The sequence below is a fragment of the Electrona antarctica genome (assembly GCF_951216825.1).
Source record: "Electrona antarctica genome assembly, chromosome: 22".
Classification (NCBI taxonomy): Eukaryota; Metazoa; Chordata; class Actinopteri; order Myctophiformes; family Myctophidae; genus Electrona; species Electrona antarctica.
The window spans coordinates 3,300,511-3,326,924 of NC_136805.1; the positions used below are offsets into that span (position 1 = coordinate 3,300,511).

Consider the following 26,414-nt stretch of genomic DNA (forward strand, 5'->3'; position numbering starts at 1 on the left):
TGAAGACATCTCTTCGCACCGCTCTGAAGTTGAAGTCGAGCGTGAATCCGACACTGAAGTCACTGAAGACAGTGATGATTGGGCGGAGACAACTGGAGGTCAGTCATTGTTAAACACAGGCACAGGAACTACATGTGTGGGGAACACTGGCAGTTGGCATAATGCTTAAAAAAATAGAAAGATGATGAATAAAAATAAATATTAACGGGGAAGCCGTAGGACTGCCAAACACGATGATGGAAGCTTTTCGAGTTATCTGTACTCACCATTTTTATCCTGCCTCTCCCCTTCGCTCCCCCCTCTCACACTCCGACCATCTTTGTCTTTCTGTATCTCTCTCTCTCTGTCAGGTGACCTGAAGAAACGCCAGCGTGTCCACACCGGAGAAAAACCTTTCCAGTGTAAAGATTGTAACAAGAGTTTCAGCAAGTCATATCAGCTGAGGAGACACCAGCGTGTTCACACTGGAGAAAAACCTTTCCAGTGTAAACATTGTGACAAGAGTTTCGGCCAGTCAGGTGACCGGATTAAACATCAGCGTGTTCACACCGGAGAAAAACCTTTCCAGTGTAAACATTGTGATAAGAGTTTCGGCCAGTCAGGTGACCGGATTAAACATCAGCGTGTTCACACCGGAGAAAAACCTTTCCAGTGTAAACATTGTGACAAGAGTTTCGGTCAGTCAGGTGACCTGATTAAACACCAGCGTGTTCACACTGGAGAAAAACCTTTCCAGTGTAAACATTGTGACAAGAGTTTCAGTTGGTCAGGTGATTTGAAACACCACCAGGTTATCCATACTGGAGAAAAACCTTTCCAGTGTAAACATTGTGACAAGAGATTCGGTCAGTCAGGTGCACTGCATAAACACCAGCGTGTTCACACTGGAGAAAAACCTTTCCAGTGTAAAGATTGTAACAAGAGTTTCAGCAAGTCATATCAGCTGAGGAGTCACTGGCGTGTCCACACTGGAGAAAAACCTTTCCAGTGTAAACATTGTGACAAGAGTTTCGGTCAGTCAGCTAACCTGATTAACCACCAGCGTGTCCACACTGGAGAAAAACCTTTCCAGTGTGAACATTGTGGCAAGAGATTCGGTCAGTCAGGTGACCTGATTAAACACCAGCGTGTTCACACTGGAGAAAAACCATTCCACTGTGAACATTGTGACAAGAGTTTTACTGCATTGTCTTCCTTGAAAATACACCAGCGTGTTCACACTGGAGAAAAACCTTTCCAGTGTAAACATTGCGGCAGGAGTTTTAGAACTTCAGATGCACTGAAAAGACACCAGCTTGTCCACACTGGAGAAAAAGCTTTCCACTGTAAACACTGTGACAAGAGTTTTACTGCATCGTCTTCCCTGAAAAGACACCATTATTTGCATACCGGCGAAAAACCTTTCCAATGTAAACATTATGATAAGAGTTTCGGTAGGTCAGGTGGTCTGAAAACACACCAGCTTATCCATACGGGAGAAAAACCTTTCCAGTGTAAACATTGTGACAAGAGATTCGGTCAGTCAGGTGACCTGAGTAGACACCAGCGTGTTCACACTGGAGAAAAACCTTTCCAGTGTGAACATTGTGACAAGAGTTTCGGTCTGTCAGGTGCACTGCATAAACACCAGCGTGTTCACACTGGAGAAAAACTTTTCCAGTGTGAACATTGTGACAAGAGTTTCAGTCGGTCAGGTATCCTGAAGACACACCACGCCGTCCACACTGGAGAAAAACCTTTCCAGTGTGAACATTGTGACAAGAGTTTTACCTCATCGTCTGACTTGAAAATACACCGGCGTGTGCATTCTGGAGAAAAACCTTTCCAATGTAAACATTGTGATAAGAGTTTTTGTAAGTCATATCAGCTCAAGCGACACCAGCTTAGCCACACTGGATAAAATACTTTCCAATGTACACATTGTGACAAGAGTTTCAATGTATCAAGTAATCTGAAAGTTACACCTTTGTGTCCACATTTCTCACAGGACAAAACAAAAACAGTGTCGCACTATTCATTCATTATTGTGTTGCCTAAAACCATTACCCTCTGCTCTTAAACACTGCAGCCCCCCTTAGCTATCCTTGTGTGTTGTTCAAAGTAGCCCTTTGCTAATATTGAGCACCACTGATATAGAATATATATCAGTATACTCTGGTGCTCAATATTTCATGTCAAGGACCCCCAGAATTATGTGTATTTGGCCACGGACCCACATCTGAAAATATGTTGTTCCAGAGACCCCCCCAGAAGCAAATATATGAGTTGAAGACGTTCGCTCTGAAAGAATATATATAAAGATTTGCGCCACATTTTCACGATTTTTCAAAAAATAGCAGACCAGCTTGTAGATCTGCTATTTTTCAACAGCTAAAGCATAACATACTGTAATGCTTAAAACACCAAAAAGGGGTTCCCGCCCAGAATGGGTTAAAGAGACAGGCAGACTGGCCGCTCTGCAAGTACAAAGCTATTGACGGTCATGTTGTTATTGCGTCAACAATATCGGTGAAAGTTATTTTGAGATCGGATCGATACCGATACGGCATAAATACGCCAATTAATTTGTGCACCTTTAGTTTCCAGTATAATGAGCTCATTGGGAGGATCAAATGAAATGGCTGTATGATCGTAGAGAGGTCGATAGACAAGGACAATATATTGGATTATTATACTGTCAATAGAGGCCTCCATGCTCCAGCTATTTTGTTTTCTTCTCATTATAAACCCTTAAAACGTATTAACAAACCATTTATGTTGACTTTATTATAAGTTTTTGCTAGAGGATGCCATTACAGGCATGTATTGTTAATGAAGTTGCTGTTTTTTTTAAATATAATTTTACTGTTTTGTTGTTTTATTTGAATGTAATCTGTGCAGACCACAGAAAATCCACTGAATGTCCAAAGTTCAGGGTTTTTTTGGGTGCAATTGAGGTCAGAAAAAATAGAATAATAATCGTCACTAGACCTTTAAAGGTATATTCAGTGATTTGACTTAATTCAAATATCACTTATTTTTTCTTTTTTTCCTGGATAGTTCTCCCTACTATAGAGTGTGCTGACCATATAAGGAGTTCCTCCCTGTCCCCAGTGAGCCCCTGGGGTCAAAAAACCCTAGTTTCAGTTTGGGCTTTGGGTGGCAAAACCTTCATCCAATCAGGATGAGAGGGGCCTTCCTCCAATCATGATCGAGTGGGGGCGGGCCTTGGTGCACATGCTGTTGGCCTGTTGCACTTCCCCCCACTGTAGAGCGTGCATGTGCACATTTTGTTACCGGGGCGGACTGGGTGGTTTTCCAAATCTCCCAAATCACTGAATGCTCCTTTAACAATAATTATCATGACAAACATCTGGACTGGATCAATTGTGACAATTGTATTAAAACAAAACAAAAAAAATTGTTCTCCTCTCCTCTATGATTTTGAACTTTTTAGTCTGGATAAGATCATGCCTGATGAAGGTCGAAAGGTTGCATATTGTGGACATAAAATAAAAGGTTCTTGAACCAGCAAGTGGCAGTGTGTGGGTCTCCCTTCTTCTCCTAAAAGTCTGGATAAGCACCTCCACTGAATACCTAAACTGTAAGTAAGTGTTGAAGTGTTCCTTCAAGCAGGGTTCTCTCGGTCATGAAATTACTAGCCCATTTTGGGCGGGAACCCCTTTTGGTGTTAGCATTATGTTATGCTTTAGCTATTGAAAAATAGCAGATCTACAAGCTCATAGCGTGCCACCGAGTGGCGCGCTACGAGCTAGTAGGTCTGCTATTTTTGAAAAATCGAAGAACCACTGACATAGAAACACAGCTTTTTCAGAAAACTGTCAGGATGTAGAAGACATCTTTAGAATCTGATCTCAGGTCAAAATGGGCTAGAAATACTTTGAAATTAAACATTGTCCAGTCCTGGAAAAGGTTTGGAATTCATCAATGTTCCTGGAAAAATATTTTACTACTCATTGTTTTTGCCTATTGATTTTGTAACAAACTTTTCCAAAACATGTATTACGCGAAATATGTAACATAAGTATTTTTTTTCTGAACGGGCTGCGTGATTGCAAAGTTGATTTTTTTTTAAAATTAAAAATAAAACATTTTCCTGAGTTTTCCTGATGTGATAATGATAACCTGTCAGAATCAGCTTTTGTTGTGTTCGTTTATGTGCTAAAAGAGTGACTTTGAGAGCTGTTTGCCCGTTACAATGGAAGTCAATGAGAGCCTATTTTTATTTCTAATCTTTACTAAACTGCACAACGGAGCGAAATAATTCATGGAATGGACTAGTAGTTTGCTCATAACAAGGTACAGTGGTGTGTGTGTGTGTGTGTGTGTGTGTGTGTGTGTGTGTGTGTGTGTGTGTGTGTGGTGTTGTAGAGGAGGTCTCCCCGAACGCGTGCCTATGTCACACTAGTTGAAACATGGCACCGATTTTTGTCCAGCATCCACTTTATTATAGAAATGGCACCTTTTTGACCTGATCTCACTAGATGGCATGCCCTTCTTTCTTTTTTTACACCTTTTTGCTGCTTAGCGGAGGGTGTGGTGTTGTAGAGCGCGACGCGTTGTGAGCTTGTAGATCGGCTATTTTCAGCAAGTGTAAAATCATTCATTACGACATCAAGGCCCGCCAAAACACATTTTAGTCTAAATCAACTGTAGAATTAGTGGACTAAAATCTTATGACATTCAAATCAAAATGTTCTGCCTAAAACAACACTGCCTCTGAACTCACTAGATGGCATGCCATTTTTTTTTTTACACATCTGCTACTTAGCGGAGGGTGTGGTGTTGTAGAGGAGGTCTTCCCGAACGCGTGCATATGTCACACTAGTTGAAACATAGCACCGATTTTTGTCCAGCGTCCAATTTGTAAAGGCCATGCACTCCAGTGAATAGTATTCATCCATTTAGATAACTTTTTTATAATGTTATGTTATTTCATTACTTATTTTTATACAGAAACATAATGTGTGTCTTATAGCATCGTTTAATTCTTGATCTTAATGTATAGTTTTAATGTGCAAATGAATCGTTTTTCAATACTTTAGGGGATACTCTTATTTTGAAGAGATCGTCCACCGGTAGCTATTTGGCTATTTGCTAGCTTAGGGCTCCGTCTTTTTGGCAAATCTAGAACTTCCTGTTTGAGAGCTAGCAAATTTAAGACATCCGGTTGCTTTCAGAATAAAAGCGTAGTTAATTAAATAATTATTACATTACATTATTAGTATTATTATTACATTACAGTTATTGTGAAGACACACATTATGTTTCTGTGTAAAAATAAGTAATTAAATAACGTAAAAAAGTTATCTAAATGGATAAATGCCCAAGTCCATGCACTGGAGTGCCCAAGTCCATTCACTGGAGTGCATGGACTTAATAAAGTGGATGCTGGACAAAAATCCCTTCTATGTATCGACTAGTGTGACATACACACACGTCCGGGGAGACCTCCTCTACAACACCACACTGTCCGCTAAGCAGCAGAGGTGTAAAACAAAAATTGGCACCAGGTCAGATGCAAAAAAAACTCCCATTTCCAGACTACAGTGGACTAAAGTGGACACTGGACAAAATTCTCTGCTATATTTCGACTAGTGTGACATATGCACGCGTCCGGGGAGACCTCCTCTACAACACCACACTGTCCGCTAAGCAGCAGAGGTGTAAAACAAATAATTGCATGCCATACAGCGAGGTCAGAGGTAAAAAATTTCCCATTTCCAGACTACAGTGGACGCTGGACAAAAATCCCTGCTATGTTTCGACTAGTGTGACATACACACGCGTCCGGGGAGACCTCATCTACAACACCACACTGTCCGCTAAGCAGCAGAGGTGTAAAACAAAAATTGGCACCAGGTCAGATGTCAAACAGGGATTTTTGTCCAGCGTCCACTTTAGTCCACTGTAGTCTGGAAATGGGAAGTTTTTTGAAGTTTTTTGACCTGTGACCTGGTGCCAATTTTTGTTTTACACCTCTGCTGCTTAGCGGACAGTGTGGTGTTGTAGAGGAGGTCTCCCCGGACGCGTGCATATGTCACACTAGTCGAAACATAGCAGGGATTTTTGTCCAGCGTCCACTTTAGTCCACTGTAGTCTGGAAATGGGAAGTTTTTTGAAGTTTTTTGACCTGTGACCTGGTGCCAATTTTTGTTTTACACCTCTGCTGCTTAGCGGACAGTGTGGTGTTGTAGAGGAGGTCTCCCCGGACGCGTGCGTATGTCACACTAGTCGAAACATAGCAGGGATTTTTGTCCAGCGTCCACTTTAGTCTGGAAATGGGAAGTTTTTTGAATTTTTTTGACCTGTGACCTGGTGCCAATTTTTGTTTTACACCTCTGCTGCTTAGCGGACAGTGTGGTGTTGTAGAGGAGGTCTCCCCGGACGCGTGCATATCTCACACTAGTCGAAACATAGCAGGGATTTTTGTCCAGCGTCCACTTTAGTCCACTGTAGTCCACTGTAGTCTGGAAATGGGACGTTTTTTGAAGTTTTTTGACATGTGACCTGGTGCCAATTTTTGTTTTACACCTCTGCTGCTTAGCGGACAGTGTGGTGTTGTAGAGGAGGTCTCCCCGGACCCGTGCATATGTCACACTAGTCGAAACATAGCAGAGATTTTTGTCCAGCGTCCACTTTAGTCCACTGTAGTCTGGAAATGGGAAGATTTTTTAAGTTTGACATCTGACCTGGTGCCAATTTTTGTTTTACACCTCTGCTGCTTAGCGGACAGTGTGGTGTTGTAGAGGAGGTCTCCCCGGACGCGTGCGTATGTCACACTAGTCGAAACATAGCAGGGATTTTTGTCCAGCGTCCACTTTAGTCCACTGTAGTCTGGAAATGGGAAGTTTTTTTAAGTTTTTTACATCTGACCTGGTGCCAATTTTTGTTTTACACCTCTGCTGCTTAGCGGACAGTGTGGTGTTGTAGAGGAGGTCTCCCCGGACGCGTGCGTATGTCACACTAGTCGAAACATAGCAGGGATTTTTGTCCAGCGTCCACTTTAGTCTGGAAATGGGATTTTTTTTTTTACATTTTTTGACCTGTGACCTGGTGCCAATTTTTGTTTTACACCTCTGCTGCTTAGCGGACAGTGTGGTGTTGTAGAGGAGGTCTCCCCGGACGCGTGCGTATGTCACACTAGTCGAAACATAGCAGGGATTCTTGTCCAGCGTCCACTTTATAAAGTCCATGCTCTCCAGTGAATAGCATTTATCCATTTAGATAACTTTTTAATTACTTATCTTTACACAGAAACATTACTTATTACTTATTTTTACACAGAAACATAATGTGTGTCCTATAGCATCGTTTAAATGCTTAATTTATAGTTTTAATGTGCAAATTAATCTTTTTTTCAATACTCTAGAGGGTACTCTTATTTTGAAGAGATCGTCCACCGGAAGTCTTATATTTGCTCACTTAGATTTGCCAAAAGAACAGTGCTCTTAGATTTGCCAGAAAAACAGTACCCTAGCTTAGATTAGCCAAAAAGAACACTGGCTGTTCGCCAGACTGCTTTGATTCTACAAAGAAAACTAAAACGTTTCGTTTGAAAACAGTGTCGTCGTTAAGCAGCAGGAGAGGACGTTTGTTAGCAGCTCAACCAACTGAAAGAAACACAGCTACAGCTACAGGTGAAAAGATGAACTGATTCATGTTGTGTTTTTCATCTATTCGTTTGTTATACATGTGATTATAAACAACCAGTAGTTACTAGCAGCAGTAATACATTGTTTGGCTAATTGACTGCATTGTGTGGTACCGGCTGTACGCCCGGGCCGAGTTGGTATATATATATATATAGATATATATATATATATATATATATATATATATATATATATATATATATATACACACACACCTTTATTGAAAGGATAAGCCATATTCTGACGAATCTCTCTCCGGAAATTCGAGTCTAGTTTTTACGTTTGTTACTCAAAATCACTCTTACCTTGTACAAATGCAAAATCTAAGCTCCTGTATGTTTTGCCCCACTTGTCCGGTGGGTGTTCGGCAAACAATTACACCGCGTACGACCGTAGTTTTCAATAAAAAGGGTATTTTAATCCACTCTGTCCATACTCTGTCTCGGAATCTGGCGGCCATCTTGGTTTTCACTCCATTGTAATTTGTAAATGCGCAACAGAACCCTGGCCGCTAGGGGCGCGGCCAATCTTCTGTTGCGCATTTACAATGGAGGATTCCGAGACAGAGTATGGACGGAGTGAATTAAAATACCTTTTTTATTGAAAACCACGGTCGTACGCGGTGTAATTGTTTACCGAACACCCACGGGACAAGTGGGCAAAACATACAGGAGCTTAGATTTTGCATTTGTACAAGGTAAGAGTGATTTTGAGGCACAAACGTAAAAACTAGACTCGAATTTCCGGTGTTCATGTTCCATTGTGGTCCTACACGGACCCTACACTGCGTAGCTGTCCTCGTCAATGCCAATTTAAACAAAACATACCGATCTGATTCTCGTTTGGATTAAGAAGCGTCGGGGAGACGGACGGACACTCGCATTGCGTTGTGGTTGCACACCCTTTGTTTAGCCTTGTGTTTTGTTGTTGTGTTGTGATTGTTGTTGAGAAACAGGAAGATACTCGCCTTCTTCCTGTGACTGTCTATATACAACACTTCGTTGTATAAATGCAAGTTGCATTTACTCATAGTTGCATTATGCAACTATGAGTAAACATATGTGTCACTAGCCCCATATGTGCCCTCTCCCTACGCTCATTCTGTAGCATCTCGGAGCTACAGAATGAGCGTAGGGAGAGGGCACATATGGGGCTAATGTGTCACATACATTAACTATGCAGCCCATGTAATGCGTCAATATAAACGCATCGATGAAAGAATAAATACATAACGTAAATAAATGAACGTTTGTTTCTGACGGGGATCGAACTTTGTCCTCCGTTTGTCGGCATACAGTTCCCCAGTCATGGAGCGTAGGTCTACTACAGTGAGCCATTCTAGCCATGACATTTTGTAATCATAATCAAATCATCGGTTATAAAAGCAGCCATCACAACTCAAAATGAACATGGGAACTAGATTAACTTGAAATCTCATTCATCACACCTTTTGATTGATTGATTGAAATATGTATTAACAGTTTGCAGAATTACAGTAAATTTCAAGCACAAACTCAATACAAAGACTGTTAACTGTGAGTGGACAACCCAAGTCCATTCAGATTTTATGGAGGCCAGTTTCGAATTGCAGCCGTCCGTAGGTGCCCTTTGAGAGGTTTTGAAGAAGTCAAGGGATTCGCATGTCTTAATGACTGTTGGTAGGGCGTTCCACATTTTGGTGGCATAGGAGCGAAAATAATTTAGTCCCTTGTTTGTGCCGAATCTGGGTTGTACATGGTTTGTTGCACTTCCTCTGGTGTTATGGGTGTGGACTTCGTTAACATTAAGGAAGTATCTAGACAGGTACATGGGTATCTTGGTGGTGTATTGAATCTTGTGGACCAGACCCATTGCAAGATGCTGTACTCTGTCGTCGACCCTAAGCCATTCCAGCCTGTCAAAGTGGGCAGGGGTGAGGTGGGTTCGGGGGGTGAGGCCAAGTAGGAGCCTGACCAGTTTGTTTTGGGAAGTCTGGAGCCTAGTTTTAAGGGCCTTTGAGGTGCTGTGGTACCAGGAGGTGCATGCATAGTCAAAGAAACCTTGTACGAGGGCTCCTGTTAAGGTCTTCAAGGTGTTTTTGTTGACCATTGAGGAGATCCTGTAAAGGAATCTTGTTCTTTGGTTGACTTTTTTGATTACGTTGGTGGCCATTTTATCACCGGAAAGATTAGCCTCCGATTTCCAAAACGGCTGTTTAATAGGCCTACAGATTTGTTTCTAACATCTCTCACCATCATCACCTATATAAGTTCACCTTATGGTAATTAATGTTATACAGGCCACATAGAAATAGTAAATATGATGCATGATAGGTTAAATTAACAATTTGTTTATAACATGACCTAAAAGCCTAAAAGCCACATTACACTGACGTGACTTGGCCAGTCAATGTGCTCCAAATTATCAAAGCTAATGGTGCTAATGTGTCACACACAATATTCAGCCCATTTAAAGCGTCAAAATAAACGCATCAACGGATGACTGAATACTGTACATAAATAAAAAAATAACTGTCAGCATCTCACAGGAATGGTAAATGGTAAATGGTGCATTTATATAGCGCCTTTATCCAAGGCGCTTTACATAGATTGTGCACTACATTCACCCATTCATACACCGATTGCAGCGGAAGCCATGCAAGGTACCAACCAGCACATCGGGAGCAATTTGGGGTTCAGTGTCTTTCCCAAGGACACTTCGACATGTAGCCAGGAGGAGCCGGGATTCGAACCGCCGACCCATGGATCATTGGACGACCTGCTCTACCTCTTGAGCCACAGTCGCCCCAATCAAACTCCTCCCAATGTCAGCAGGAGCACACCAGTCTGAAGCATAGCCCAGTGTGCCATTATGTGTACTCCATCTCTGAACAGTAAATAACTCAAGAGTACAAATCCAGTTATCACAACTCAAAACAACAGAATAGATTAACCTGAGATGTCATTCACCACTGAATGACTGAGGCCCCCGGCTCGGGGTGCATACTTAGTTTAGACTAGTCATTGGTTAGACATGGGTTAAGGTTAGGTTTAGGTGTGCTGCCCCGTGGGACGTTAGGTTTAGGGTGAGGGTTTGAGATACCATCTTGAATGTTGATTAAATTGAACGTCAGAAAATTACTTTTACAACCAGCTACTTTGTGCTTTTAGTTAACCCATTTCGGGCGGGAACCCCTTTTGGTGTTTTAAGCGTAATGTTATACTTTAGCTATTGAAAATATAGCAGATCTACAAGCTCATAGTGTGGCATCGAGTGCCGCACTGCCGTTCTTTTTTTTAAATCATGAAAATGTGGCGCAAATCATTGACTATATATTCTTTCAGAGTGAACGTTTTTAACTCAAATCTTTGCTTCTGGGGGGGTCCCTGGAACAACATATTTTCAGATGGGGGTCAGCGGCCAAATAGGCTACATATATTTTTGGGGGTCCTTGACATGAAAATGTTTGAGAACCGAAACATGGGATTTTCAGAAAACTGTCAGGATTTAGAAGACATTTGTAGAATCGTCCTCAGGTTAAAAGGACTCATCCATTTGGTTACACTCTTCGGAGCAACGCCATGACGTGTCCCGGGGAGCTACAATGTTACACTGATATAGACGAAGACAAATCTTACCCCTTATCCCTAAGTGTATTCATTTTTTTTCCTCCCTTACGGAGGTGTGTGTGTGTGTGTGTGTGTGTGTGTGTGTGTGTGTGTGTGTGTGTGTGTGTGTGTGTGTGTGTGTGTGTGTGTGTGTGTGTGTGTGTGTGTGTGTGTGTGTGTGTGTGTGTGTGTGTGTGTGTGTGTGGGTTAAAGTGTATGATGATTTCGGGTGTGCCAGTACAGTACAGTAGAGGGACCCCCACAACCGTTTCAAACGCGGGGCGGCACGCCGGAACCGGCCCGGCCCCCTGGCCGCATTCCTGGGGGTCTGGATGTTCCGGGGACCCCCACATAGTAACTCTGTAATTTCTCTACAGTTTCGGACACGGGGCGGCTAGCCAGAACCGGGCCGCCCCCCTGGGCGCGTTCCTGTGGGTCTGGAACCCACAAGCAAGGCTTTCCTTGCTAGCTTGATGGTAGCAGCCTCTCGTCAGAGGCCGGCCAGGGAAATTCCTGAAAGGACTGGCAGGTAGGACACAGGAGTGGGCTTCAGGCAGCCAGTTATGGTTCGGAGAGAGTTGTTAATTACTGTGTCCACCTTTTTGACATGTGGGCTCCTACACCAGACTGGGGCACAGTATTCAGCTGCAGAGAAGACCAGGGCTTGGTTGGAAATCCAATTTGCCCTCACGTCTTCAAGGTGTTGGTTGAATGGAGTTCTGTCCAAGCGCACCCAGAGGTATTTTGGGGCTTGTTTGGAACTCAAGGCGCTTGACCCACACTTCATGACCATTGGTGAGAGTAGGAACGAAGATTGCTCGGTAGACAGGTTCCACCAGAATCGGAACCGGATGTAGAATTAACTTGTGACAGACCCCTGACACACTCGGAGAAGACATTGTCTTACTGCGATTTAGACTTGACGTAGATCTACGTCATCGGCGGTGAATGTGTTTAAGTGATCTTCTTCCTATCTGTTATGTGTTCTATAAGGTTACTGAATGTAACCACTGTTCTATGAAATACTGTATGTATGTAAGGTTACTGAATGAGAACTAAAAGGTATTTTATTTCTACAGATCGCCACAGGGAGAGATCTACTGGATCAACACATGGCCTCCAAAGAGGAACCGAGAGAGGTGGACCAGAGATGTGGACTGATTGATGCAAGGATGAGACCTGTAGTGACGTTGTACAGGATAGGTATGTAATGGTGATGCGCGGGTCAGGTGATGCGTGCCCTGGGAGCCAACTTGCCCCGCCAAACAAATAAATCAACATCCCGCCTGCCCTGCAAAAACAAAAAAAGTACCCTACCGACCGGCTTTTCAACACACACACAAGTCCTCCATCAAGTGACATGATTGCGTCCTTTCTCAATTTAGTGAGTCTATACGCTGCCAATACAGACGCTCTATCGTCTCCGGTGTTTTGGTCGGTCTCAGTGGTTCCGGTAGGCAAGTTTTTTTTTTTCCTAGCATAGCTGCGTTTTTTAAGGCTTGTGATTGGTTGTTTGTCAGTGGAGTAGGGAGCGCTGGTCTGTGTTTTGGACCGCACACAAGTGGTATGCCTAACCTCACAAAACTATGCCTAAACCTAACCCTAACCTCACAAAACACTATGCCTAAACCTAACCCTAACCTCACAAAACTAAACCTAACCCTAACCTCACAAAACACTATGCCTAAACCTAACCTTAACCTAACCTCACAATAACTACCGTATTTTCCAAAAAAGTAGTCTGGAGTTGTAGGGAAAATCGTAAAAAAGTAGTCCATGGTTGTTGTTAAAATAATGATAGTAACGGGATTTGAACTCGTGAGGTGTGGATTCAAAGTCGAGGGAGCAGTCCACTAGACCAGCGAGGCAGCTGTCAGAAGTGGGTTTCTTGTTTGTAATAAAAGGTGAAGCTCCGCCCACACGGGTGGTGCTTTCCTTACTCCTACTACTAACCCTACTAGTAGTAGCCCGGCGGCGTAAAACAAACGCTCCTTCCCGCAGCTATCCTAGGGAAAAAATCGCAACTGTAGTGTGTGGGGGAACCCGGGGGCAACATCCAGACCCCCAAACAATCTTTGAATATATTCTTTCAGAGCGAACGTTTTGAACTCAAACCTTTGCTTCTGGGGGGGGGGGGGGGGGGGGGTCCCTGGAACCACATATTTTCAGATGGGGGTCCGCGGCCAAATACAGATAATTCCGGGGGTCCTTGACATGAAAAAGGTTGAGAACCACTGACATAGAAACATTGTTTTTTCTGAAAACTGTCATGATTTAGAAGGCATTTGTAGAATCGTCCTCAGGTCTAAATGGAAAGTCCTTCCTTGTTCACTTGTTTTCAGACCGGTGTGTGGAGTCCAGACTGCAGGTGAAGATGAACTCTCCAGACTCAGCCAGGGACGTTTCTATTAAACAGGAGGAACCTGAAGACGTTTCTATTAAACAGGAACCTGAAGAGGTTTCTATTAAACAGGAACCTGAAGACCACCCACACCTCAGTAAGTTTCATGTGCTCTTCCTTTCTGTTGCTGTAGGGCTGCCACAATGTCTGATTTTCAGTTTCACTGTACAATAACGATGGCAAAAAAATACTAGGAAACTCATAATATAGTCCGGTCGCTTGTGTAATTTCAAACCATATTGGATTCTGCGCAAATGGAATCATGGATTTTCTGATTTGTCATACTCTGAAGTTTCCATAAAATATATAGTTTTCCTAATCTCCTGAAATGTTAACGAACATTAATATTTTGGACAAACCCATTTACAGACGTACAGAGCTACGCCATGAAACTGTTCTACATAGATTGTTAAACTACCATTGGTCCACATTTAAAGCTTTCATTGTCAGTGCTTCTGTTTCATAACGTCATGCAATGAGTGGCATGATTCATTTACTCCCAAATCAGAGCTCAGGTGTGAAGTAATTTATTTTTAAATTCATCATTCAATCATTCATGATTCAAATATAATATTTGCTGTGACAATTTACAATTACAATTTAGGCATTTAGCAGACGCTCTTAATCCAGAGCGATTTACATTAAGCAATAACAAAAGCAACTTTAGTTTTTTTCAACCAAGGTTCATGTTTTAGGTTGTTATTAGAGAAAGTTAAAGATGAGTGTTAAGTTTTCTTCATTTGCTGCTTTCTTTCATTTTAGGGATTTTAGCGGTTTTTGACAGGGGGCGGGGGCATTCGAGCATGGGGCTAAATATGTATTTATTTACAACATTTTAGAGCGATTTATTTTTTTATTATTTACTCTAGTCCTACTAAACCCCAAGAAATTACATTTGGCCACAAAAGATCACGAGATCTACTGAATGTGTCAAACTGCATATTGAGCCTATAACACAGTGTGGCTTCCCCCCAGTAGGCTACCTTCACATTCAGTAGATCCTGTGATCTTCTGTGGCCAGATGTAATTTCCTGGGGTATATTAGGACTATAGTAAATAATAAAAAAATAAATCGCCATAATATTTTGTAAAGAAATACATATTTAGCCCCATGCTCGAGTGCCCCCTGTCAAAAGCCGCTAAAATCCCTAAAACGAAAGAAAGCAGCAAATGAAGAAAAATTAACACTCATCTTATACTTTCTCTAATAACAACCTAAAACATGAACCTTGGTTGAAAAAAACTAAAGTTGTCCTTTAACATTAATCGTGTAAACTAAGAACGTAACAGTGGAGTATATATGTAAACTATACATACTATACTATATTATATATTATACATGTGTACTATAAAGTGCTATGACTACATAAAATGCAATTCTAGTGCTGTCTACGTAACAAGCTATAAGTCTGTTTAAAATACTATCTAAGTCTACATAAAGTGCTATCTAAGGCCAGTGGAACTCCCTTTTGCTCTTTTTTTGTATTTAAAAACAGCTCAAATCTAAAAAAAGAAAAAAAAAAAAGTTCAAATCTTGCTAAAACATTCAGAAGTGTAATCTAATCTGTTGTTGGTAACGGTTTAGTCAATCTTATCTTGGTATGTGATACAGTAGTCATTTTGTACATGGAACATGGAAGATTTACATTTTAGGAATCCAGTGTTGACCATCATGTTATCTTTCTGCTCCTAGACATCATGCACATGGTTGTGTGTAAAGAGGAGGTTTCCCCTAAACAGGAGAGGAGCCCCAGTCTGCTCCAGGAGAAACCAGTGCCTCCACACATTAAAGAGGAACAGGAGGAGCTACTTCAAAGACCAGAGGAACCTGTCGGGTCAACGTTGACATTACTAGCAGTGAAAGGTGAAGAAGACGTTGAAGACATCTCTTCGCACTGCTCTGAAGTTGAAGTCGAGCGAGAATCCGACACTGAAGACAGTGATGATTGGGCGGAGACAACTGGAGGTCAGTCATTGTTAAACACAGGCACAGGAACTACATGTGTCGGGAGCACTGGCAGTTGGCTTAGGGTCGGCGACCGAGTACAGCATCTTGCAATGGGTCTGGTCCACAAGATTCGATACTCCACCAAGATACCCATGTACCTGTGTAGATACTTCCTTAATGTTAACGAAGTCCACACCCACAACACCAGAGGGAGTGCAACGAATCATGTTCAACCCAGATTCGGCACAAACAAGGGACTAAATTATTTTCGCTCCTATGCCACCAAAATGTGGAACGCCCTACCAACAGTCATTAAGACATGCGAATCCTTTGACTCCTTCAAAACCGCTCTCAAAGGGCACCTACGGATGGCTGCAATTCGAAACTGGCCCCCGTAAAATCTGAATCCCCCCCCACCGCCCCCCCCTTTTTCCCCTCACTGTATATGTTTCTTTTCCCTTTTTACCTCCATTATGATGAATTCCTGTACTGTTCTTTGTCTATATAGAAGTGTCTATTTGTACGTCTCTAAATGTTTTGATGAATTGAACATGGTGGACCCTGTTGTAAACGAGTGTAATGCTTAATTGGGTCGTCCACTCACAGTTAACAGCCTTTGTATTGAGTTTGTGCTTGAAATGTACTGTAATTCTGCAAACTGTTAATACAATTTTCAATCAATCAATCAATGGCATAATGACTAAAAAAAATGGAAAGATGATGAATAAAAATAAATATTAACGGGGAAGCCGTAGGACTGCCAAACACGATGATGGAAGCTTTTCGAGTTATCTGTACTCACCATTTTTATCCTGCCTCTCCCCTTCGCTCCCCCCTCTCACACTCCGACCATCTTTGTCTTTCTGTATCTCTCTCTCTCTCTCTGTCAGGTGACCTGAAGAAACGCCAGCGTGTCCACACCGGAGAAAAATCTTTCCAATGTAAACATTGTGACAAGAGTTTCAGTAGGTCATATGGTTTGAAAACACACCAGGTTATCCATACTGGAGAAAAACCATTCAAGTGTAAACATTGTGACAAGAGTTTCGGTCAGTCAGGTGCACTGCATAAACACCAGCGTGTTCACACTGAAGAAAAACCTTTCCAGTGTAAAGATTGTAACAAGAGTTTCAGCCAGTCATATCAGCTGAGGAGTCACTGGCGTGTCCACACTGGAGAAAAACCTTTCCAGTGTAAACATTGTGACAAGAGTTTCGGTCAGTCAGGTGCACTGCATAAACACCAGCGTGTTCACACTGGAGAAAAACCATTCAAGTGTAAACATTGTGACAAGAGTTTCGGTCAGTCAGGTGCACTGCATAAACACCAGCGTGTTCACACTGGAGAAAAACCATTCCAGTGTAAACATTGTGACAAGAGTTTCGGTCAGTCAGCTAACCTGATTAAACACCAGCGTGTTCACACTGGAGAAAAACCTTTCCAGTGTAAACATTGTGACAAGAGTTTCGGTCAGTCAGCTAACCTGATTAAACACCAGCGTGTTCACACTGGAGAAAAACCTTTCCAGTGTAAATATTGTGGCAAGAGATTCGGTCAGTCAGGTGCACTGCATACACACCAGCGTGTTCACACTGGAGAAAAACCATTCCAGTGTATACATTGTGGCAAGAGTTTCAGTCAGTTAGATCACCTGAAGAAACACCACGCCGTCCACACTGGAGAAAAAGCTTTCCACTGTGAACTCTGTGGCAAGAGTTTTACTGCATCGTCTTCCCTGAAAACACACCAGGTTACCCATACTGGAGAAAAACCTTTCCAGTGTAAACATTGTGACAAGAGTTTCGGTCAGTCAGCTAACCTGATTAAACACCAGCGTGTTCACACTGGAGAAAAACCTTTCCAGTGTAAATATTGTGGCAAGAGATTCGGTCAGTCAGGTGCACTGCATACACACCAGCGTGTTCACACTGGAGAAAAACCATTCCAGTGTATACATTGTGGCAAGAGTTTCAGTCAGTTAGATCACCTGAAGAAACACCACGCCGTCCACACTGGAGAAAAAGCTTTCCACTGTGAACATTGTGACAAGAGTTTTACTTCATCGTCTGACTTGAAAATACACCGGCGTGTGCATTCTGGAGAAAAACCTTTCCAATGTAAACATTGTGATAAGAGTTTCAGTAGTTCAACTGCTCTGAAAAAACACCAGGTTATCCATACTGGAGAAAAACCTTTCCAATGTAAACATTGTGATAAGAGTTTCAGTAGTTCAACTGCTCTGAAAAAACACCAGGTTATCCATACTGGAGAAAAACCTTTCCAGTGTATACATTGTGGCAAGAGTTTCAGTCAGTTAGATCACCTGAAGAAACACCACGCCGTCCACACTGGAGAAAAAGCTTTCCACTGTGAACATTGTGACAAGAGTTTTACCTCATCGTCTGACTTGAAAATACACCGGCGTGTGCATTCTGGAGAAAAACCTTTCCAATGTAAACATTGTGATAAGAGTTTTGGTAGGTCAGGTGGTCTGAAAACACACCAGCTTATCCATACGGGAGAAAAACCTTTCCAATGTAAACATTGTGACAAGAGTTTTGGTAGGTCAGGTGGTCTGAGTAGACACCAGCGTGTTCACACTGGATGAAATACTTTCCAATGTACACATTGTGACAAGAGTTTCAATGTATCAAGTCATCTGAAAGTTACACCTTTGTGTCCACATTTCTCACAGGACAAAACAAAAACAGTGTTGCACTATTCATTCATTATTGTGTTGCCTAAAATCATTACCCTCTGCTCTTAAACACTGCAGCCCCCTTTAGCTATCCTTGTGTGCTGTTCAAAGTAGTGTTAAGGGAGAATCTGCTCGACATTAGAGCAAGCAGGAAACAACATGCTATTCTCACAAACACTTGTTGACAATGGTCTAGTAAGCATGGGAACTCCAGCTGTCAGATTTACAGCTATAGTTGGTTCTGTTCTAAAATGGAACTGGTGTCAGTAAATGTGTATTTGCTGACATGGTGTTTTTACAGTAGGATAAAGGATGAGATGTGGTATTCTTAACACAGCGAACGCGAACAACGTATCCGTACGTTATTAATTAATCAAACGTCCGGTGCTAACCACGTATCCATACGTTTTAATTAGGGCCGGGACTTTAACGCGTTAATTGAGATTAATTAACTACAGAAAAATGAACGCATTTAATCGCACCTTTTTTTTCCACGGCGGAACGTTTCTCACTGGGCGCATTTCTAGTACTGAATAGGCTCTGCATGCCTTGCACTGCTTGCAGGGGGAGGAGCAGCCCCCCCCCCCCTCGCAGCAGCAGCAGTCCACTCTACACTACAGCTCCGTCAGACAACAACACCACCCAAACGAGAAACGAATCGAATGAAGCCGCTTATATCGCTTTTGCTCCGTGGATGGGGCATTTAGATTTAAAAGCTATCGGATGGACGCGTGGATAGCAGCATGGTTGTGTGCAATGTCAGAGGGAAAGGATCCATAAGCCATATGACCAATGTTAGCTCCATGCTAGCTGCTTCAGCTTAGCATGTCTCGCACTGAGTAGAGGCTTGCAGAGGCTCGCGGAGATTTCACCACAGCACGAAGCTGTCAAGCTGTCCTCGATGCGAAACATACTGAAGCAGCAAGTGTGAAAGTCCGTGGTCAGACAATGGTCTGCCCCAACCCCATGTGAAATGCACTCCCCAGCTAGTTCATTCCACCGTTTTTTATTTTATTCCTTTGTCTAAGTGTTTCCCCCCTAATAATGCCCCACCATGCAAAGCACATTTGAGTATTCATAGACACTTTATATAGGCACTTGCTGCACTTGTTTATCTGTTGAAAAGTTGTATTGCTTAAAGGGGAATACCACTCATTTTCAACATTTTTCTATGGAGTTGTGTGGAAAACTGGAAATAATAAAAAGTCACCTCATTTTGTGTTGCCTAGAACTGGAGGTCTGACAAAAAACAGTATTCACTGATTTTTTTTCAGACCTCCAGTTCTAGGCAACACAGACTTGACTTTTTTATTATTTATTATTATTAACAGCTCTAAGGTATATTAATGACAGTAAAATGTTGAAAATGAGTGGTATCCTGTAGTCACTATTCATTGATTCACTGGGATACCAAAAAACATTTGAAAAAAAAGGTTTATCACTGTTCTCGGGTTGAATATTGATATGCGATCAATATTCATATGTTTTTACAGTAGGATACAGGATAAAGGATGAGATGTGGTATTATTAACACCTTAACACAGCGAACGCGAACAACGTATCCGTACGTTATTAATTAATCAAACGTCCGGTGCTAAACACGTATCCATACGTTTTAATCACTTTTTTATAGAATACTTTCATTCATCTTTTTACCCACCCAATGAAGATGAAGAACCATCCCCCTGTCATTGCTGCTTAGTCCCGCTCACGTGATCAGAAAAAACAAAAAACAAAAACAAAGCCCCCTCCCCTCCTGAAAACAGGAGGGTGGGCCGCTTTACGTGTAGAAGCCAGGGTAAAATGGACGCTCCCATAATCTAGTCGTGGGAAGAATCAAATTTCACCTAACCTCGCCTCACCAGGCTTTCCTCCACCTCGGACATTTCACCCAACACTATAATACTCGATTCCCCCCTCCCCCCTTTTTCTCCAGGAGGAGGATCTTGCGAGATGGGGGGCTCTGTCTCTCGGAAAAAAACATGATGAACGGAACGCTGCCTAAACACATATGCACCGGATCGGCATTGCATAATGTCTGCAACACACATGGACAGATGCATGTTTCCTTCTTCATACTGTAGCGACCAAACGATCCCCGAGCCTACAATACTACGAACTAACAAACGAACCACAGTATCGAGGGGCCGCCACGACAACAGACAGTGTTCCGTTGGTGGATCACGTATCGCCATGCAGAGCCGTCATAATCGGAGATCGCTCGGACGTGTGATTGTAACGCTTTTTTATTCATTATAATTGTAGTGATAAGACCGCAATGAACGTGTCGGGGACGTAATCGACCCGGGTGTAATGTATAACAAACTTTTCCGCGTCCTAAACCGTGGTGTTGTGATCTGTGGAAGTCATTTTTTCCTTGTCGTCGACATCACAGCCGGGCTTAGCACCTCTCTGGACACTCCCGGTGAAGCTTTTTTTTTCTTCCATCGCTCCCAAGCTGCATGCCCAGGCATGTTCCCCTATACTAGCTTGAAAAACAAAATCAGCTGATGATGACAACGCGTCTCACCGTTATACTATAGTTCTGAACCGAACGGTGGAATGGGACTTTTTATAGCCGTACGGATCAAGACTTTTGCTGCCCAATGTGCCCATGACCCCCCCCCCCCCCCCCCCAATGTTACTGCGATCAAGACAATGAAAGCAGTGAGATAGATTAGGCGTTCTCTACAGTTGCACCGCCCAACTGTAGAGAACAGTTGCACCGCTCACTTCACAGGGGTGTGATTTTTATTAATACAGTAGAAGTTTACAGACCAAACTGTAAATAAAAGCTTTACATGACTTTCTGCCTCAGTCCGTATATAGCGAGCTGTAGTGAATAAGTAGAGAACAGAGTTGCACCGCTCACTTCACAGGGGTGTGATTTTTATTATTACAGTAGAAGTTTACAGACCAAACTGTAAATAAAAGGTTTACATGACTTTCTGTCTCAGTCCATATATAGCGAGCTGTAGTGAATAAGTAGAGTAGAGTTGCACCGCTCACTTCACAGGGGTGTGATTTTTTATTATTACAGTACAATTATTTCTCTGCTTAATTATTATTAATTAAGCAGAGAGTCTTCTGTTTCATACGGTATATAGTATTTATATGTCGCTATAGGCCTTATTTTGTGAATATTGAGGCGTTGGCGTCCATGTCTTCTCTGAAGTTATCTGGTGGGCACAAGCTGCATTCAATAACCAATTACTGTCTAACTGTAGATGGGATCAATGTGTACTGTTTTTCTCGTAAAAGTACACATTCAGGGCTTTCATTCGGTGTATAGGATGTATAGGATATTTATTGGGTTCAATTTTATATCTGCCTGTCAATGTCTCTGACTTTAAACCATCCATAACTCTGCTCGCTGTTCAAGATAACTTCCAGGCAAATGCAGGTGTTGCAAAAAGGTCAATATCTCCAGAATGGAACATGGTAAAATCAAAATGTATTTTTTAAATTGAAGTGGACAAGTTCAGCTTTCTTTTGATGTATGCGTGTGATTCTCGCTATAAGAGAACATTTTGCTGTGGGCCCCCGAACAAGGCCTTTGTGCAATGTTAAACGGTAGCAACATCAAAATAGGCCTGGGGAGATTCTGTAGCAATCAAAGTGTTAATTGCCTGGCTTGGAGCTACAGCTTCAGCTGTTAGGTGACAGCTGTTGGTCAGTCTGAATGCGTAGTGAGTGATCGTTCCCTTCTATTTGACCGAATGGAATACAAAATAATACTTATTGAATAGTATAATTGACATTCTAAAATTGCCATTACAGTAGCCCTTTGCTAATATTGAGCACCACTGATATAGAATATATATCAGTATACTCAGTGGTGCTCAATATTTCATGTCAAGGACCCCCAGAATTATGTGTGACCCCCATCTGAAAATATGTTGTTCCAGAGACCCCCCCCCCCCAGAAGAAAATATATGAGTTAAAAACGTTCGCTCTGAAAGAATATATATACAGATTTGTGCCACATTTTCACGTTAAAAAAAAAGATAGCAGACCTACAAGCTCGTAGCTATGAGCTTGTAGATCTGCTATTTTTCAACAGCTAAAGCATAACATACTGTAATGCTTAAAACACCAAAAGGGGTTCTCGCCCAGAATGGGTTAAAATGGTAAATGGTGCATTTATATAGTGCCTGCTTTACATAGATTGTGCATTACATTCACCCATTCTCATACACTGATGGCAGCGGAAACCATGCAAGGTACCAACCAGCACATCAGGAGCAATTAGGGGTTCAGTGTCTTGCTCAAGGACACTTCGACACTAACTCTGGGGGAGCCGGGTTCGAACTGGCGACCTTGCGGTTACCATCCGGAAACTCTACCCCTGAGCCACTGCCGCCCAGTTAAAGAGACAGGCAGACTGGCCGCTCTGCAAGTACAAAGCTATTGACGGTCATGTTATTATTGCGTCAACAATATCGGTGAACGTTATTTTGAGATCGGATCGATACCGATACGGCATAAATACGGCAATTAATTTGTGCACGTTTAGTTTCCAGTATAATGAGCTCATTGGGAGGATCGAATGAAATTGCTGTATGATCGTAGGGAGGTCTATAGACAAGGAAAATATATTGGAATATTATACTGTCAATAGAGGCCTCCATGCTCCAGCTCTTTTGTTTTCTTTTCATTATAAACCCTTAAAACGTATTAACAAACCATTTATGTTGACTTTTATTATACGTTTTTGCTAGAGGATGCCATTACAGGCATGTATTGCTAATTAAGTTGCTGTTTTTTTAAATATAATTTTACTGTTTTGTTTTATTTGAATGTAATCTGTGCGGACCACAGACAATCCACTGAATTTCCAAAGTTCAGGGTTTTTTGGGTGCAATTGATGTCAGAAAAAATAGAATAATAATCGTCACTAGACCTAACAATAATTATCATGACAAACATCTGGACTGGATCAATTGTGACAATTGTATTAAAACAAAACAAAAAAAAGTGGCCAATGTTATCCTCTCCTCTAAGATTTTGCACTTTTAAGTGTGGATAAGATCATGCCTGATGAAGGTCGAAAGGTTGCATATTGTGGACATAAAATAAAAGGTTCTTGAACCAGCAAGTGGCAGTGTGCGGGTCTCCCGCCTTCTCCTAAAAGTCTGGATAAGCGCCTCCACTGAATACCTAAACTGTAAGTAAGTGTTGAAGTGTTCCTTCAAGCAGGGTTACAATTTACAATTTACAATTTAGGCATTTAGCAGACGCTCTTAATCCAGAGCGACTTACATTAAGCAATAACAAAAAGCATGGCATACATCACATGTATAAAAAGTAGTTATCATGAATCATGCGTAAACTAAGAACGTAACAGTGGAGTATCTATGTAAACTATACATACTATACTATATAATATATTATACATGTGTACTATAAAGTGCTATGACTACATAAAGTGCAATTCTAGAGCTGTCTACATAACAAGCTATAAGTCTACATAATGTGCTATCTAAGGGGCTAGGCTAGGGCAAGTGCTACGGGCCATGGTGGAGTCTGAAGAGGTGGGTTCTCACGGTCATGACATTACTAGCCCATTTTGGGCGGGAACCCCTTTTGGTGTTAGCATTATGTTATGCTTTAGCTATTGAAAAATAGCAGATCTACAAGCTCATAGCGTGCCACCGAGTGGCACGCTACGAGCTTGTAGGTCTGCTATTTTTGAAAAATCGAAGAACCACAGCTTTTTCAGAAAACTGTCAGGATGTAGAAGACATTTTTAGAATCTGATCTCGGGTCAAAATGGGCTAGAAATACTTTGAAATTAAACATTGTCCAGTGCTGGAAAAGGTTTTGGAATTTGTGTTCCTGGAAAAATATTTTACTACTCATTGTTTTTACCTATTGATTTTGTTAATAAACAAAAACTTTTTTAAAACATGTATTACGCGGAATATGTAACATAAGTACTTTTTACGGGCTGCATGATTGCAAAGTTGATTTTTTTTTAAATTACAAATAAAACATTTTCCTGAGTTTTCCTGATGTGATAATGATAGCCTGTCAGAATCAGCTTTTGTTGTGTTTGTTTATGTGCTAAAAGAGTGATTTTGACAGCTGTTGACCCGTTACAATGGAAGTCAATGAGAGCCTATTTTTATTTCTAATATTTACTAGGGCGGGAACCCCTAGTGTTAGCATTATGTTATGCTTTAGCTATTGAAAAATAGCAGATCTACAAGCTCATAGCGTACCACCGAGTGGCGCGCTACGAGCTTGTAGGTCTGCTATTTTTGAAAAATCGAAGAACGACTGACATAGAAACATAGCTTTTTCAGAAAACTGTCAGGATGTAGAAGACATTTTTAGGTAAAAATGGGTTAAACTGCACAACGGAGTGAAATAATTCATGGAATAACCCTAACCCTCATAACAAGGTACAGTGGTGTGTGCCTGTGGTGTTGTAGAGGAGGTCTCCCCGAACGCGTGCCTATGTCACACTAGTTGAAACATGGCACCGATTTTTGTCCAGCATCCACTTTATTCTGGAAATGGTAAATTTTTACCTCTGATCTCACTAGATGGCATGTCTTTCATTTTTTTTTTACACCTTTTTGCTGCTTAGCAGAGGGTGTGGTGTTATAGAGCGCGACGCGTTGTGAGCTTGTAGATCGGCTATTTTCAGCAAGTGTAAAATCAGTCATTTCGACAACATCAAGGCCCGCCAAAACACATTTTAGTCTAAATCAACTGTAGAATTAGTCGACTAAAATCTTATGACATTCAAATCAAAATGTTCTGCCAAAAACCACACTGCCTCTGAACTCACTTGATGGCATGCCATTTTTACACATCTGCTACTTAGCGGAGGGTGTGGTGTTGTAGAGGAGGTCTTCCCGAACGCGTGCATATGTCACACTAGTTGAAACATAGCACTGATTTTTGTCCAGCGTCCAATTTGTAAAAGCCATGCACTCCAGTGAATAGCATTCATCCATTTAGATAACCTTTTTATAATGTTATGTTATTTCATTACTTATTTTTATACAGAAACATAATGTGTGTCTTATAGCATCGTTTAATTCTTGATCTTAATTTATAGTTTTAATGTGCAAATGGTTTTTCAATACTTTAGGGGGTACTCTTATTTTGAAGAGATCGTCCACCGGTAGCTATTTGGCTATTTGCTAGCTTAGCCAAAAAGAACACTGGCTGTTCGCCAGACTGCTTTGATTCTACAAAGAAAACGAAAACGTTTCGTTTGAAAACAGTGTCGTCGTTAATTAAGCAGCAGGAGAGGACGTTTGTTAGCAGCTCAACCAACTGAAAGAAACACAGCTACAGCTACAGGTGAAAAGATGAACTGATTCATGTTGTGTTTTTCATCTATTTGTTTGTTATACATGTGATTATAAACAACCAGTAGTTACTAGCAGCAGTAATACATTGTTTGGCTAATTGACTGCATTGTGTGGTACCGGCTGTACGCCCGGGCCGAGTTGGTATATATATATATATATACATACACACCTTTATTGAAAGGATAAGCCATAGCCCAAGATTTAGACTCTCGTAGAGGGTTTTTTTTCGATTCTGACGAATCTCTCTCCGGAAATTCGAGTCTAGTTTTTACGTTTGTTCCTCAAAATCACTCTTACCTTGTACAAATGCAAAATCTAAGCTCCTGTATGTTTTGCCCCACTTGTCCGGTGGGTGTTCGGCAAACAATTACACCGCGTACGACCGTAGTTTTAAATAAAAAGGGTATTTTAATCCACTCTGTCCATACTCTGTCTCGGAATCTGGCTGCCATCTTGGTTTTCACTCCATTGTAATTTGTAAATGCGCAACAGAACCCTGGCCGCTAGGGGCGCGGCCAATCTTCTGTTGCGCATTTACAATGGAGTATTCCGAGACAGAGTATGGACGGAGTGAATTAAAATACCTTTTTTATTGAAAACCACGGTCGTACGCGGTGTAATTGTTTACCGAACACCCACCGGACAAGTGGGGCAAAACATACAGGAGCTTAGATTTTGCATTTGTACAAGGTAAGAGTGATTTTGAGGCACAAACGTAAAAACTAGACTCGAATTTCCGGTGTTCATGTTCCATTGTGGTCCTACACAGACCCTACACTGCGTAGCTGTCCTCG

General features: G+C 41.8%; 2 protein-coding genes across 2 annotated transcripts in view; both read left to right on the top strand.

Annotated features, from left to right (window-relative positions):
• The window catches only part of LOC306914716 (uncharacterized protein), a gene marked incomplete at its 3' end in the record, with an annotated part of 27,442 nt that continues 1,028 nt past the window's right edge, over positions 1-26,414 (top strand). Inside the window, exons 1-6 of the mRNA XM_079491892.1 lie at positions 1-98; positions 7,566-7,640; positions 12,322-12,445; positions 13,585-13,740; positions 15,337-15,609; positions 16,482-16,585. Of these exons, the coding sequence (XP_079348018.1) occupies positions 12,355-12,445; positions 13,585-13,740; positions 15,337-15,609; positions 16,482-16,585 (624 nt within the window). The 5' untranslated portion in view covers positions 1-98; positions 7,566-7,640; positions 12,322-12,354. The remainder of the gene's footprint in view (positions 99-7,565; positions 7,641-12,321; positions 12,446-13,584; positions 13,741-15,336; positions 15,610-16,481; positions 16,586-26,414) is intronic.
• Positions 25,491-26,414, top strand: part of LOC306915576 (uncharacterized protein) — a 12,901-nt gene continuing 11,977 nt past the window's right edge. Inside the window, exon 1 of the mRNA XM_079492990.1 lies at positions 25,491-25,609. The gene's annotated coding sequence lies outside the window, so the exon portion shown is untranslated. The remainder of the gene's footprint in view (positions 25,610-26,414) is intronic.